The sequence below is a fragment of the Felis catus genome, chromosome B3 (genome assembly GCF_018350175.1).
Source record: "Felis catus isolate Fca126 chromosome B3, F.catus_Fca126_mat1.0, whole genome shotgun sequence".
NCBI classification, from domain to species: Eukaryota; Metazoa; Chordata; class Mammalia; order Carnivora; family Felidae; genus Felis; species Felis catus.
Genome location: NC_058373.1, coordinates 120,472,199 through 120,489,280, shown reverse-complemented (window position 1 = coordinate 120,489,280; position 17,082 = coordinate 120,472,199). Strand labels below are relative to the sequence as shown.

Genomic DNA, 17,082 nt, shown 5'->3' with positions numbered 1-17,082 from the left:
GGTTTTAGAGGACATGAACACGTCTGTACTTAGAAAATGTACCACAACCTCTCCTTTTCTTATATAATTTCAGGTCTTGGTTTGTCTACGGTCTTCTGTTCCTGGTCTCAACACCTCCCTTTGTTTACTGCCTCTCAAGTACAGACTGTTACGATAATCCGTGAAAGAGATCAAGAATTACTCATTCTAGTTATAAAAATAGCAAAGAAATAATTTCTATTGACTGCAAATTGAGGACCAGACACTGGGCCAAGTGCTTGGCATACATCATCTCATTTGATCTTCCTGGTATCCTTGGGAGATCGGTACCGTCATTAGTACAATTTTATAATGGAGGAAACAGGACTGGCGTAACTTGCTGAAAATAAGAAAACAAGTAAGGGGTGCAAATGGCTTTCACACTAATTCCGTCCGTCAGGCTCTGAAGTCCGTGTTCTTCACTTTCCTGCTACCCTGACTCCCGAGCGAGCCATGACTCTGATATCCTTACTACTGTATTACTTTCATTATCCCCCCAGCAACAACCCTAGTGTGTTTTACTAACAAAGCCTAACACCTGCTGAAAGCCTAGTTGACTTTACAGACACACTGGCAATCACTACACAGTGCACATCCACACAGAGAGCAAAGTGCGCAGGTGTCCTCGGTGCCAGTCATAGCCAGTGGGTCAGTAGGCAACAGGCTTCCTGATCCAGGAGTTGTGAACTGTTTCTTACTCCTTCTCTGTGCAATCAGGGAGTTAAGGGTGGGAGAAGAGGGGAGGGAGGGAGGAAGAGGAGGGGAAAAAAAGGGAGGGGGGGCAGAAACCCACTAGAAAGAAGACTAAAACAAAAAGGAGGAGTCATTGGAAACTGGGAGAAAGCACACACTGGTACCAGCCAGAGCTTCTTGGAACGGTTCCCAGTCTGGCTGCCAAGGGGCTCTGGAATATATTTGTTAGAGCTGGATTCCTGTACAGTCCATTGCAGGCTTTTTCTGATTGCACTCTGACAGAGAGACCCACACTTTAGTTCCAATCCCTGCTTCCCGCACAGAAAGCCTGTGAGTCCTCAGGGGACCTCCAACTAAGCTCACCACTGGCCTCTTAGTAGGACCCTCATATGCCACCTGAGCTTAGAAAGAAAAACCCGCCACACACACACATTCTTACTTCTGTAGAATCACAGAGCCTCTCTACCCCAGGATCCCTTCACAACTTCCCAAGCCCCTTTTCACACAACATATTAGGCTTCGTGAGTCTCCTTACCAAAACAACTGCTGCGGTGAGGAACAAAGGTTTTACAGGCTGTAGCAATAGCTAGTTCAGCAGAGATTATAGTCTTAATAATCAGGTCTTCCACATGGGCCATCAATGCTACAAAAAAGAAAAAAAGAAGAAGAAGAAGAAGAAGGAAGAGACACTATAATGTACAGAGTAGAAAAACTGGATTCTGGAACACGGTGTGATTGTAAAAGCACATGTGCTCATTCCAAAAAGTCTCCAGGTGGCGGTCTTGCAAATAGGTACTCCAGGAGACGGCATTATCTATGAATAAGGTGACACAGTCAAGAATGTGGGTTCAGGGGTTGTACTGAAGTGGCATCCTATGACAAAAGACAGACATGGAATGGAAAAGAAGCTTTACTTCCCCCTTCTCAGGCTTCTCCATCGCCCTTCCCCTTTGTGGACTGAGCTAAGCCTTTTTGCACACTGTTTCCCATTCTGCTCAAGGCTCAGCCAGTAGTGTCCATTTTGACTCCAAGCCCTGTACTCAGACTTGACACTGCTCATTCCCCAATTCAACATGAGTGAGGCAGATTAACTTTGAAAAACTTGAACTCAGGGCCAATATGAAGACAGTACTTCAGTCTGCAGCTCAACATTCAAGAAGGATAAATTCACTAAAGGTTAAAGGACAAAGTTATGCCTTCCAAACTAGAAACAAGAAAAGGGATTGGGGGGGGGGGGGGGGGGAAAGGAGCGTCACAGAAAGCCTGTTTTCCATCTTCTATAGGGCAGGAAAAATCAACATCAAGAACAATGACCCTGGGGTGCCTGGATGGCTCAGTCGGTTGAGTGTCCAACTTCGGCTCAGGTCATGATCTCACGGTGAGTTCGAGCCCCAAGTCAGGCTCTGTGCTGACAGCTCAGAGCCTGGAGCCTGCTTCAGATTCTGTGTCTCCCTCTCTCTCTGCCCCTCCCCGCTCATGCTCTGTCTCTCTCTCTCTCTGTCAAAAATAAATGAACATTAAAAAAAAATTTTTTTAAACAAAACAACAAAAAGAATGACGACCCTGTCAGAAGTCTCAGAGACACTACCAGAATTAGAGACAATGATGCATGCTGAGAGGCACAGTGAGGTTATACAGAAAAGAGAGATCACAAAGGAAAAAGGCCTGGTACTCACCAGTTGTATCTCTACCTTCTTGTTTCAGATACCTAAGCATGGCACTCATGCTCCATTTGTTCCCATAATCCTCCACTTCTGGATCATCACAACTAAAACAAAGGAATGGACCAAAGTCACACATGCAAATAGGCCTGGCTGTAGAAACCAGATTTTTTTTTTTTTTTTTTACAAATACTTGTCCTTTTAATCTTTAGGAAAACATTCCCTTTGCGGACCTCCACTCAGCACCTATTCTTAGTCCCTTTGTCATATATCCCTTTCTACCACTGATTTATTTTTTAATGAAAATGCATATAGCTTCTCTTATGGGGGGGGCAGGGGAAAAGGCAGCAAATTCTTCCTTAAGCAAACAATTATTATGTATCACGAGTGGAAGCAATGTGTGAAAGGATGTAAACAATTTAAGAGTGGCCACAATACATGAACAGAATGACACGTGTGGGGATACTAACCTAGTCTTTGAGGTGAAAGTCATATGAGCCCACAAAACAACTCCTAATCCCATTTTGAGACCAGAACTGAGTCTTGGTTGGCTAGTGAACTAATGTAGTATAACATTGTAATGAGCTAACCTAGCATGGAACTGCTTTAGCATCTGAAGCAGGCTCTCTCCTCTCTAGTGGTAGCTCTCCACACAGCTTTTCTGGATACCCTCTGAGGTATCACTGAAGGGAGAATCCGTGAGAGCGACAATAAAATCAGTGAAGTGCCCCACCACCAGAGCAGCAGACTGCCAAACGGGGTACACTGTCATGACTACTGGAAAGGTCTTGCAATCTGGAAACTGTGTTTTGCAGATGCCCCCTCATTCCCTACCACCACCCCACCACCCACCAGTTGGGTGCATGTCTGCTCATCTTCCAGGGTGAACGATAGGGTATCTTCAATTCCAAACACTGGTCACAGGACACTCCGTGAAATCTACACAGCCTTGGCAACTATGCCATCACTTCCAGAGTCTTTTTCTTTCTTTCCTTGGACTTTCTAGACACCTATTTTTAGTCTGAGTAGAAAGTGACTGTTTGGGTTTCTTTTTTATTTTTCCACTTTCTGGCAAAATTATCAGGATGAAAGAAAACAGAGCAGAAGGGATGTTTCCACACAGCTGTGCTGGTACTCCCTTCCACTGAATCCCTTCTCTGAGATGGCCTCATTTCTTTCTTCATTTAATTTATTCCTAACTCTTCTTCCCTCTGATCATACAAGCATTTATTTTAGAAAATTTTAGGAAATACATAAAAGTGCAGAGAAGAAAACAGAAGTCACCCACCCATAATCTCATCCACTATAGTTAAGCGCTGTTGACATTTTGGTATATATCCTCCTAGTTTACATTTTCTCTCCCTCAGCAAAAATAAACAGCTTTAGCTATCTTATAGATTCAAAAAAGAACTTAAACTGCAAGTAGTGTCTGGTAACCTGCTTTTTCCACCTGACAATGTACAGTCATGAACATTCTTCTCTCTGATCTTGTGCACACATCTCTTGTTATTTCTTAAGGTTAAGTTCCTAGAAATGGAAATGCTGGGTCAAAGGATACCAATATTTTTTAAGCTTTTGATACATTTTGCCAAGTGCTGAAATGACCTCATTTCTTGTCTTCTAAAAAGTTCCATATGCCTATTAAATTCCCACCCCTAAGTCAAGTGAGGAAAGACAGTGAAGACGAAATGTGGGAAGGCCTATTTTGGTAGAGAAAGGGGACGCCGTAACCGGGCAAGCAACGGAGAAGCAACAGCAGATATGCCTCAAAACTACGTTAAACGACAGCTTCCTGTAAGTTCCATGGAGATAAATGGAGTGCAACAAGTTGACTTTCCACATTTCCGGCACCTGCACGTGAAACTGATTTCCTGGCGCCCGGCTCGCATGCAGCCAGTACCTCACATAGTCTCCACTCTTCTTATTCACACTGTAGTTTGTCAGGTGCATGAACTGGTTCCGAATGTTCTTGGCTCCTTGATCATATCGCACGGTTGCAAACCTGATAGAAAAGACACAAGTTACATGCCAGGAACAGGGGTTCAAGGAAATACAGGCTTGAACTCAGGATCAGTGTGATACTAATAAAAGGAGGGTGACGTCATTAACAGTGAGTGCTTAATAAATGCCCACTCCCGTGGTATTTCATATATAATATGTAATTCATTCCTTAAAGCAATTCTCTGAAGTGGGTAATATTATATCTGATTTTTAGAGTAGACATAAAAACTAAAACGTAACCTGGAAAGATTAAGTAACTTGTCCAAAATCACTTGTCCAAATGGATGTACTACATCCATTCTTGATACAAACCCTCAACAAAGTAGGTTTAGAGGGAACATACCTCAACATAATAAAGGCGGTATATGAAAGACCCACAGCTAATAATCATCCTCAATGGGGAAAAACAGAGCTCTTCCTCCATAGTCAGGAATAAGACAGAGATGTCTGCTCTTACCACTTTTTCTTCAACCTAGTACTGGAAGTCCTAGCCTCAGCAATCAGACAACACAAAGAAATAAAAGGCATCCAAATCAGCAAGGAAGAAGTCAAACTTCTGCTATTTGCAAATGACATGATACTATAGATAGAAAACCCAAAAGACTCCACCCCAAAACTCCTAGAACCGATCAACGAATTCAGTAAAGTCTCAGGATACAAAATCAACAAACAGAAATCTGTTGCAAAGAATTCTACATACCAATAATGAAGCAGCAAAGAGAATTAAGGAATCAATCCCATTTACAATTACACCAAAAACAATAAGATACCTAGGAATAAACCTAATCAAAGAGGTGAAAGACCTATATTCTGAAAACGATAAAACACTGATGAAAGAATTGAAAAGCATCCCATGCTCATGGATTGGAAGACAAATAGTGTTAAAATATCTATACTACCCAAAGCAACCTACACATTTAATGCCATCCCTATCAAAATACCACCAGCAGTTTTCACAAAGCTAGAACAATTCTAAAATTTGTATGGAGCCACAAAAGCTCCCAAGTAGCCAAAGTAATCCTGAGAAAGAAAAGCAAAGCTGGAGGCATCACAATTTCAGACTTCAAGCTGTATTACAAAGCTGTAATCATCAAAAACAGTATAACACTGGCACAAAAGCAGACACATAGGTCGATGGATCAGAATACAAAACCCAGAAATGAACCCACAATAGCACGGTCAACTCATCTTTGACAAAGCAGGAAAGAATATCCAATGGAAATAAGTCTCTTAAACAAACGGTGTTTGGGAAAACTGGACGGCAACATGGTGAATGAAACAGGACCACCTTCTTACACCATACACAAAAAATAAATTCAAAATGGATGAAAGACCTAAATGTGAAACCCGAAACCATCAAAATCTTAGAAGAAAACATAGGCACTAACTTCTTTGACATCAGCCATAGCAACTTCTAGACACATCTCCTGAGGCAAGGGAAACAAAAGCAAAAATAAACTAGCGGGACTTCATCAAAACAAAAGGCTTCTGTACAGGTAAGGGGAAAAAAAAGAGAGAGAGAGAGAGAGAGAGAGAGAGAGAGAGATTAAGGAGTGCACTTGTGATGAGCACCAGGTGATTAAGGAAGTGTTGAATCACTATATTGTCCACCTGGAACTAATATTATACTCTACGTTAATTAACCGGAATTTAAATTAAAACTTAAAAAAAAAAAAAAAAGGAAACAGCATGGCCAGTAACAAAATCAAGGCTGTCCAATTCAAAACGCATGCCCTTAGTCACAATGTTGTTGTCTCTTATACATCTGGTTAAATGTTGAAACAATCATTTCTCCCTAAATTGAATTATTTTCTCACCCACAATATTGCTGTTTGCAAATCTGGCTGTTGTAATAATGTGTTGCATTTCCATACGTAACGTTAAGTTCAAAGAAAACAACTTTAATAAATACATAAATTCCAACCCCCCCCCCCCATCACACTGACTCCACAACACATGTTCTTAACCACAAGATGCTGTTTCTCTGATAGAACCTTAGACAAACAGGAAGGATGAAAAACGAAAACAGAGTTACCCAGGCCTGGGAAATTGTGTACACGACGCTGTGGATGACAGAGCATTTGCTGGTCAAGACACCTATGGGGTGCCTATACAGTGCTGGCACCATAGCATTCTATGGAAACTATTAAGCAAAAAGAATAAAATGACAGCAGAATGGTAGATTTAAAATACACGTCTGTAGAAATAACAGAACTGACCTATAAAGTTCATTTTAGGAAAACAATAATGGCAACATTAACAGCACACAAAACCTAGGTCTGCAGGACAACATAACTATGAGCATAGCGTAGGAGACTAATTCCTGAACTTGGAATGAAGGCAAAAGACAGAGGGATTAAACATGGAACCCACTGAAAACAGAGCAGCAATTTGATATCCTGGACTACTGTCAAAAGAAGACCAAAGTATAAAATATACGTGCCTCTGAAGGAAGTAAGCAGGGAAAGAGAAAACTTTCCAGTGATGCTCAACATCAACAAAAGGACACTCGAGTCGAATGGTTATGGTAAATATCAACCCCTGTTTACATACCACTATAACCATATCACCCCTCACTAAAGTGGTTTTCCCAAGAGGCATATCCAAGTGTGTGAAAAAAAAATCCTGGACGGCCACAAGTTTATTTTCATATGATTTACAAATTATTTACATATGCTTACTCAGACTATGAAGTCAACATGAGTTTTTACCACATTAAAGGGCAGCATTTAAAAATTTTCCTCTTCTCTATTTCTTCTCACCCACCCACTATCTCTTCCTAATTCCCTGTACTAGAAATATACAAAAGCCAAAGAAAGAGAAGTGAAAAACAACCCCCGCCAAAAACCCAAAATTAAAATAAACAAACACGAGGACAGGAAGAAGGATGTGGACAAAGAGAAAATGTTGACCAGGCATGTACGGCTAAGGGGCAAGGGCTTGATGACCATTCTATCTGTGTGTGAGAAGGACCTGTGATTTTTTTCAGAAACTTCCACTAGTTATCACCTAACTTCTAACCATGCCACTCCATGATGAGTAAACCTTGCCTGTGTATTCCAATCTTGCTTCTGTAGACATTCTCCAATCAAGCAGGAGACCATCATTCTCTGAATCCTTCTGAAATGCACAGAGGACCCACGCGGCCCCACAGAGGCTGCCTGCCTCATCCAGACATTACCTCACAGTGACATACCTCCTGCCATCCTCCCCCCTAGAAGAATAATGATTGAGAGGGAGGGAAAGGGTTCTGCTTCAGAGAAAGAGGGTTTTCATCTCTTCTCAATAAGAGTATCTGATCTAACCTGGTCAACAAGAAAAGCCTGGCAAAAGCCTGGCGGTTGAGTCACCTGGTATTCCACACATCTGTCATTTTTACGCCCTCTTTTTCAATAGAACTGCATCTCTAAAAAGTAAGTTTTCTTCCTCCTAATCATCCTTCTCACTGAGGAATTTATATTCTCAACTCCAGCAAGGACAAGATTATTAGTGTCACAGAGTGGGTCTTTAAAGAGCGTAAGGAGCAAGAATTAGAGAAAAACAAAAAAACTTAAGCTCAATGGAAAGTTATCAAAAGAGCCAAAAACTACACTATTTCCTTAGCCTGACGGAGAATGTGGAAGACCACGTAGGTGTGTGTGCTCATCTTTCCTGCTAAGCCAGGAAGATACCACGCTTCTCACCAAAGTCCCTATTAAACAGACCACTTCCATCTCTGGTCACCATCTTCCAACATTTCCTTCGTATCGTCTAGACCAAAGGTCCCACTGGCCTACTAATCAAGTTCTGATTAACCCACAAACTTAAAAAAAAAAAAACTTGAATGACTTGGCCAACATTTAAAACTCAGACCTTCCTTCCTGCAGCCAGCGCTTACATCAGGAAGATGGACAGGATAGGAAGGCAGCCCACAGGCAGTACAAGGAGGTTATCCGTGTAGCGTGGCGGCCTCACAGGGGTAAAAATCCACACAAGGAGGGCATCTGAGGGGGGCGGTGGCCAAGGTGGTTGAGAGATTGGCTACACAAAAGGGAACTGAGTATATAAATATGTTAGAGATAATGGGAGTCAGATTTCTCACTATTGGAGAAGAGAGACTAAAAACAAGGAAAGGGAAAAACTAGAATGAACCCTGTAGTTTTGAAGAATTGGGAGGTATTAGTATAAATTCTTGCTTTTCAATGTATGGAAACATTTTACGAAAGTAAATATGGATGTCAGTGTGCATATGTGTACATGAACACATAACAAACATAGATTTCTTTTTTTTTTTTTTTTTAATTTTTTTTTTCAACGTTTATTTATTTTTGGGACAGAGAGAGACAGAGCATGAACGGGGGAGGGGCAGAGAGAGAGGGAGACAGAATCGGAAACAGGTTCCAGGCTCTGAGCCATCAGCCCAGAGCCTGACGCGGGGCTCGAACTCACGGACCGCGAGATCGTGACCTGGCTGAAGTCGGACGCTTAACCGACTGCGCCACCCAGGCGCCCCAACAAACATAGATTTCTGAGGTCTGCCCATTTCAAGGACCTGGAGCAGAGACACCCCAGAGCAATGAGCTTATCTAGCTCTCACATCTTGATTCCTAAATACTCTTCTCCATTAAAAGCAATCAATGCCCCTTGGAGAAAATGGTTGATTCCAGAGCTGGGACAGAGAACGAACAAGATGAGCCTGAAACATCTGGTGCCCAAAGAAATGACAGGACACAAAAGCCAGCTTACAGGGGCTCCTGTTGGCCAAACCTGAGACACTATGATATTAAAATAAATCCTGACAGCAAAGCATCATAACCCATTAAGTAAAATAGGAATCCTTACTGGTATAAATAAATAAATGAATAAATAAATGGGAAGAAGAGACAGCTCTGCCTTGGAGCAAAATGCCAAATAATAAAAGAAAAAAGGAATGATGGAATTAGAAAATCATCATTTAACAACTGTCATAGTAATAATTCAGGCAAGAAACATCAATGGATATTAAAATCACTGGGTAAAAAATAGACACTCAGATCAATGGAACAGAATATAGAATCCAGAAATGGACCCACAAACGTATGGCCAACTAATCTTTGACAAAGCAGGAAAGAATATCCAATGGAATAAAGACAGTCTCTTCAGCAAGTGGTGCTGGGAAAACTGGACAGCAACATGCAGAAGAATGAACCTGGACCACTTTCTGACACCATACACAAAAATAAACTGAAAATGGATGAAAGACCTAAACGTGAAACAGGAAGCCATCGAAATCCTCAAGGAGAAAGCAGGCAAAAACCTCTTTGACCTTGGCCACAGCAACTTCTTACTCAACACGTCTCCAGAGACAAGGGAAACAAAAGCAAAAATGTACTGGGACCTCATCAAAATAAAAAGCGGAGGAAACAATCAGCAAAACTAAAAGGCAACCCATGGAATGGGAGAAGATATTTGCCAACGACATATCAGATAAAAGGTTAGTATCCAAAATCTATAAAGAACTTATCAAACTCAACACCCAAAAAAACAAATAATCCAGTGAAGAAATGGGCAAAAGACATGAATAGACACTTCTTCAAAGAAGACATCCAGATGGCCAACTGACACTTGAAAAAATGCTCCACATCACTCATCATCAGGGAAACACAAATCAAAACCACAATGAGATACCACCTCACACCTGTCAGAATGGCTAACATTAACAACTCAGGCAACAACAGATGTTGGCTAGGATGGGGAGACAGAGGATCTCTTTTGCACTGCTGGTGGGAATACAAACTGGTGCAGCCACTCTGGAAAACAGTATGGAGGTTCCTCAAAAAATTAAAAATAGAACCACCCTACAACCACCAACGGCACTACTAGGCATTTATTCAAGGGATACAGGAATGCTGTTTCGAAGGGACACATGCACCCCAATGTTTACAGCAGTATTATCGACAATAGCCAAAGTATGGAAAGAGCCCAAATGTCCATCAACGGATGAATAGATAAAGAAGATGCGGTATGTGTGTGTGTGTGTGTGTGTGTGTGTGTGTGTGTGTGTGTATAAAATGGAGTTATTACTCAGCAATCAAAAAGAATGAAATCTTGCCATTTACAACTACGTGGCTGGAACTAGAGGGTATTATGCTAAGTGAAATTAGTCAGAGAAAGACAAAAATCATATGACTTCACTCATATGAGGACTTTAAGAGACAAAACAGATGAACATAAAGGAAGGGAAACAAAAATAATATAAAAACAGGGAGGGGGACAAAACAGAAGAGACTCATAAATATGGAGAACAAACAGTTACTGGAGGGGTTGTGGGAGGGGGGATCGGCTAACTGGGTAAGGGGCATTAAGGAATCTACTGAAATCACTGTTGCACTATATGCTAACTTGAATGTAAATTAAAAAATAAATTAAAAAATAAAAAAATAAAATCACTGGGTAAAAACTAGATGTGGAATGAGACTCTACATGGTCTCAAAGTATCTCCTCTTAAGATACTTATTAATTACACAGGGAAAAACAAAGTAACTTTATAGTGGAGAAATCTGGCAGATACCCCCTTAATCAAGTGGTCAAACACCACTAAATAGGGGTACCTGGGTGGCTCAGTTGGTGAAACGTCGGACTCAGACCATGATCTCACAGTCCATGAGTTTGAGCCCCACATCAGGCTCTGTGCTGACAGCTCAGAGCCTGGAGCCTGCTTTGGATTCTATCTCTCCCTCTTTCTCTGCCCCTCCCCTGGCTTGTCCTCTGTCTCTCTGTCTCTCTGTCTCTCTATCTCTCTGTCTCTCTGTCTCTCTCTCTCAAAAATAAATAAACATTAAAAAATTTTTTTTAATTAAAAAAAAAAACCACTAAATAGTTATCGTGGGCCATCAGATATAATGCAATGACAACACAGCATCACTTCTGTGCTATTCTGGCCAAAAATAATGAACCTGGGTCTAAGCATGAAAAAATATCAGGTAAATTCAACTGAGGGACATTCTAAAATATGACTGGCCTGTAATCTTCACAAATGCAAAGGTTATAAAAGTCATGGGAAGACTATGGGAACTGTTCCACACTAAAGAAGACTAAAGAGACATGACAACTAAATATAACATGTGATCTTGGATCAGATCCTTTTGTTATAGAGAACATTATTAGGATAACTGGCCAAACCTGAATGGGGTCTCTCCATGAAAGGCAAAAGGTAACTCTGGGCTATTTTTATAGCTTTTCTAGAAGTCTGAAATGGTTTTAAAATTAAAACAGAAGTAAGTTTCTCAGTAAAAACCTAGATTTTCAGCCAACCTTAAAAAACCAAAAGATCTGGAATACCATCTTGTCTCGGTCTATTTGGGCCGCTGTAACAAAATGCCATAAACTGGGTAGCTTATAAGCAACAGAAATAGATTTCTGACCGTTCTGGAGGCTGGGAAGTCCAAGATCAAGATACAGGCAGACAGACTGCAGCTTCCGGCTGTGTGCTCACATGGTGAAAGGAGCCAGGAAACTCTCTGTGCCCTCTTTTATAAAAGGGCACTAATCACATTCATGAGGGCTTCACCTTCATGACATAATCACCTCCCAAGGACCTAACCTCCTAATACCATCACCTTGGGGGGGGGGGGGGCGGGGTGGGATTTCAACATATGAATTGGGGGGGGGGGCAGGATACAAACATTCAGACCACAGCACCACCACATATCAACGAGTTGCAGGCACTGAATAGTAAATGCCCTTAAGTGGCACATGTGATCTCCAGCTTCCACCAGGGCAACTTTTTCAGTGAATGTCCTTGTGAGCCTTTAGGTTTGTGACCTCCTGATTTAGACCTTCACATATCAAATTTCAGCCTGTTGAGGTCAGAAAGCTTCAACACAAATTCTTTATTAGCCACAATCTTAAAGAGGTAATTCCCTACTAGCCACCCCAGGACCAAGTTTGCAAATACTGCTCCTAACACATACTGAAATCTACATGATGCACTGAGTCTTGAACTTCCCTCTTAATGAAATCAAGATTTATAAAAAGCTCTAATGACAGAAAAAAAAAAAAGGGGGGGGGATGGGGAGCCTCTACTTCTTCGCCAAATCTGAAATTCTGGGTACTATTTCATAGCCTACCGATGAAGAGAGAAGCATATGCTTTTTTTTTTTTTTAACCACACTGAAACATATGTAGATTAACTTTATTCTGACAATGAATTCTTAAGTCAGAAGCCACACTTCTAACGCTTCTCAGTGAGAATGGAGACAATGGTAACAACCTGTCTAAAACTCGAGTGTCTGTGTGAAGGCAGGGTTCCCGTGTTAGACACATAGAAGGTACTGGATAACATGAACTGAAGCTGCACCTGAGCTGCTTGTCCCAGGAACTTCACCAGTATGGAAGCAAAGCAGGAAGGAAAGCACAGAATTCGTGGAATCCTCTCAACTCTCCTCCTCCATTCAAAAACTGTTTTGTTCTTCAAAGATACTGCACCATAGCCAGAGTCATGGCTAATCTGGATGTAGGACACTTGGTCCCTCCCCTCTGATAGTCACATAATCTAACACACATTCAGTCCAAATGCACACAGGAAAGAGGAGGCCGGCCCTGAGGGGATCCTGGCTGTGGCACAGGAGTTATCTTTCAGCAGGTGTAGCCATTCCGAGCCAGAGAGGCCTGGAGGATGAAGAGACAGCACCTCAGGCAGCCTTGCCAGGAGCCACTGGGTTTCATCCTGGCCTGACCCAGAAAAATCTTATGGAAGAGAACAAGAGGCCCGAGAGCTCTCTGATCTGCTGTCAACCAGCTGCAGCCGAGAGAGAGACTGCCAAAGTGGGGCAGTGACTGGGCAGCGCCCCACAGAGCCGTCTGGGAGGGGATTACCAGCCTGATCCCCTGTCTTCAGAGCCAGAAATGACTCAAACTTCACAAACAGCAAGGGCCTGCCAGGGAGGGTGACAATGAGCACTGGAGAGGGTTTTCTTCCCCTTGTTGCTGTCTCTACACCCCCCCCCAACCCCCCTCGCTGCTGTGGCAGAGATTCTGGACAGTGTGCAGCCTGTGAGGTAATCTGAATTCCTTGGCAACCGGCAAGTACCTGAATTCTTTCAAAACCGCAGGAATCCAGCAGAGAAAAGGTAAATATCCCTGCGGAGCCAGTGTTAATTAGCAAGGAAGGCTACTGAAGAAGGAACTGGGGGTGGGGAGGAAGGCAAAGGCATTACTAATGCTTTTGGGGTCTTTTCTGAATTTCCACTGAATAACACGGCCGAGGCAGAGAAAAGGCAGATCCTGAGTGGAGCCTGCTCACGGACCTCTCCCCCCACCTCCAGTGAGGATGGGAGTCTCCGGTCCCTGGCTGGACACCTTCACTTCCCCACATGGCGAGTGCTACCTATCTTTGGGTCTCTGACAGCGTATTTGCTTTTCAAGTCCATTCTGTTGTAATTTCTTTTAACTTTTTATTTTTCCTGTTTCAGTGAAAATTTGGCTATTAGCTCCGGCTCAAAAAGGGCCTTGTCAGATCGTTTAGACCACATACTGGATCCACGGAAAACTGTAAAATCCAGGACAAAGTCTTTCTGGATTCCACCTCTGACAAGAAAGAGAATCTACACCATTTTGGTAGAGAATGGAGCCCCTCTCTGGAAACTGAGTGTCCCCTGCTGGTGCAAAGCAAGAACATACTCGTCAAACTCAAAAGTAGGGTGGACCTTTTGGGGCAAAATGCTGGGCCCAACTACAATTTTTTTCTAAACATCTCAATATTTTGCCCAGGTGCAAGAAAATAATGACAGTTTTCCTGTGTTAATAAAACAACAACAAGGACACCTGGAAATTATGACTCTAAAAAGAAACTATTTCTGGTCTTTTTTCTTAAGTTTAAAAAGGTCAAGAATTAACACAAAATATTTACTTCACAAAACAGTCTTGTGAAATGAATTTAATCTTTATGTCGCCTAAGCATTAATTCGAGGCCCAAAACAAGTGTTACGGGATAAGACCCTTCTTTTCTAGCGAGGAAGCCAATTATATCTGCTGCCAGGGCTGTCTCTTTAGGAAAAATTACGGTTTTCCTTGTTGAGCCTCGAAGTAAAATGGCCTAGTGATCTCATCCCAAACTGCTTATCTTCAGTAACATCTACATAAAACACACATGACTCAAAATTACTAGAGGCTGCGGATCCAGAGAAGCTACAGACTATTGCTGGATGTGGTGACACAGTTGAGCAGATTCTGAGGATTAAAAAGTAGATGAAAGCCAAGATACACAGTGAGTTAAGACACAGGAACCTGAGGGGCGCCCGGGTGGCTCACGGTTAAGCGTCCAACCTCGGCGCAGGTCATGATCTCCGGTCCGGGAGTTCGAGCCCCGCGTCGGGCTCTGGGCTGACAGCTCAGAGCCTGGAGCCTGCTTCGGATTCTGTGTCTCCCTCTCTCTGCCCCTCCCCTGCTCACTCCCTCTCTCTCTCTCTCTCTCTCTCTCTCAAAATAATAAACATTTAAGAAACTTTTTTAAAAAAGATACAGGAACTTGGGCACCTGGAAGTTATAGTGCAGAGCAACGTAGCCTGGCAAGACTTGCTAAGAGCCTGACATACTGCACCGTCCTTGGGTCAAGCTTTTATATTCACCAATGCTTTTAGCTTAACTGTGACAAAGTCCTCAAAAGTCCTATTATTTGCTTCAATTCGGACTAAGTTTTTAAAAAGCTGTCTTCTAAATTATTCTGGGGGGGAAAAAAAGCATCCATTAAAAGACAGTACACACACACCCACACATACATGCATCAGCTCCTGCTGGAGGCAAGAGAAGACAGTTATTCGATTCAGTGGATTCTGACTTCCAACACACACCCAGTAGCCAAAGCACTGGCATATCGGTAGTAAATTCTATAATAAACATTGGTATTGCTCTCATTTCATATCTGAGCCACTGAGGCCTTAAAGCTATGCCAAAGTTTACCAACAGAAAGGGCTATTAATACGGTGAATGCGGGGCGCCTGAGTGGCTCAGTTGGTTGAGCATCTGACTTTGGCTCAGGTCATGATCTCGCATTCCATGGGTTCGAGCCCCGCATCGGGCTCTGTGCTGACACCTCAGAGCCTGGAGCCTGCTTTGGATTCTTTGTCTCCCTCTCTGTCTGCCCCTCCCCCCACTCGTGTTCCATGTCTCTCTCTCCTCTCTCTCTCTCTCCTCAAAAATAAAAATAAATAGAAAAAAATACTGTGAATGCAATGTCTTGGGAGCAATATGCCAAACATGCTGGTATGATATCCTTGAGAAACAGTGGGTATACCTTGAGGTCTTTTCCCTACTCAAGAAGTTCAAATTGTGGCAGAACGTAATGAGCCCCTGAGAAGGGCACAAGAGGCAAGATGGGGTGACGACAGAGGGAGGGAAGGGAGTGGAGACGCTCACGCTACACAAGGACAGCTCAGATCATCTTAACTTACAAAATGGAAAACCCTCAGCACCGTGCTCACCTGAGCAGAAGTAAGTGTATATCTTCCCTTCTTTTTAATCTAGAGAGGATGGGGACTCAGCTTTTAAACCTGTGCTTCAAAGTAGGAGAACACACGTGCCTCTAAACACCACAGAAAACTTCCTGCCTGTGAAAATCTGATCAGAGCTAGGAGTCAGTTGGCACTCAGATGGTGGTTCAGCCCTTTACCTAAAAACTGAGAAATGTTAGTGTCCCCCTCCTCGATATTCGATACTCGAGGAACAGGAGTCCAGAACCATGGAGCTTCAGTAGCCTCCAGTGTTCCTCAGGCTCCAACTCAGACATCTCAACTTAGAAGAGGACCATGTTTATGAATGCTGTCGCTGCCACCTAGAGGTGAAAGGAAGGCACGGCTCAGCCAGCTACAAGCTGGTTAACCGAGCTCACCCTCCGATTCTAGTCATAGGATGCATCGAAGAATTTAGGTACGTGATGTAATTAAAAAAGTATTCTAAAATAACAGTTTCCAGAGTACAATAGCATGTGTCAAAGTAACTAAACTTAAATAGGTAGCCTGCTTTTACACCGTGAGATTTCCCATCTTCCAAGTGCATTTTCTAAAATACACAAACACACACAGGCCATGCTTTTTAGCTTGTCAGGGCTGACCGTGGGTACAAAGCACCCCCCCCCCGAACTGCTGTGCCCTATGAGGCCCCTCACATAAAAGGAACTTCACGGTAAGCGAGCTAGTAAATATATATTATACGGTGCAAATGCTAGTTTTGTGGGGGAAAGGAACACAAGCACAGCAAAGTTATGTATTTATTTTAAACAATGTAAAGGGCCTATGAAAATATTATTACTTGTAAAATTCTGTGGCTGTGGGGGAAATTTTTCAGATTATTACAACTTGAACTCAATTTTGTAAGTAAGTCACATTACCTTAAAACCTAAAAAGTACCTCAAGAAAAACAAAATAATGTATAAACAATCACTGTGAAGCATATTACTTGCTGGGGGGGGGGGGGGGTGTGTGCAGCTAATGCCCCCCAAATACAAGAGGCATGAAACAGCTCAGGCCATGAGCTCTGGAGTCAGATCCATGAGTTCAAATCCCACTCCACCACCATCTGGCTGGAAGCGCTCCAAAAAGTGACCAAGTTCCCTTGTCCCAACTGCAAAACTGCATCAACTGTAAGGCTGTTGTGAGCATTGAAATGAATGTTTGGTATGTAACAGGTAATAAATGTGGGATTTTTTTTTCTGGTTGAGTTGTAAAGAACAATGACAAATTATCTTAATGCCCCA

The 17,082-nt window shown here is 42.5% G+C and overlaps 1 protein-coding gene across 20 annotated transcripts in view; it reads right to left on the bottom strand.

Annotated features, from left to right (window-relative positions):
- Window positions 1-17,082, bottom strand: part of TTLL5 (tubulin tyrosine ligase like 5) — a 285,367-nt gene that overhangs the window by 225,904 nt on the left and 42,381 nt on the right. For all 20 annotated transcript variants that reach the window (XM_045060268.1, XM_045060271.1, XM_045060262.1 and 17 more), the window contains 3 exons: window positions 4,273-4,374; window positions 2,388-2,479; window positions 1,247-1,354 (listed from right to left, as the gene is read on the bottom strand). In XM_045060268.1, the coding sequence (XP_044916203.1) occupies window positions 1,247-1,354; window positions 2,388-2,479; window positions 4,273-4,374 (302 nt within the window). The remainder of the gene's footprint in view (window positions 1-1,246; window positions 1,355-2,387; window positions 2,480-4,272; window positions 4,375-17,082) is intronic.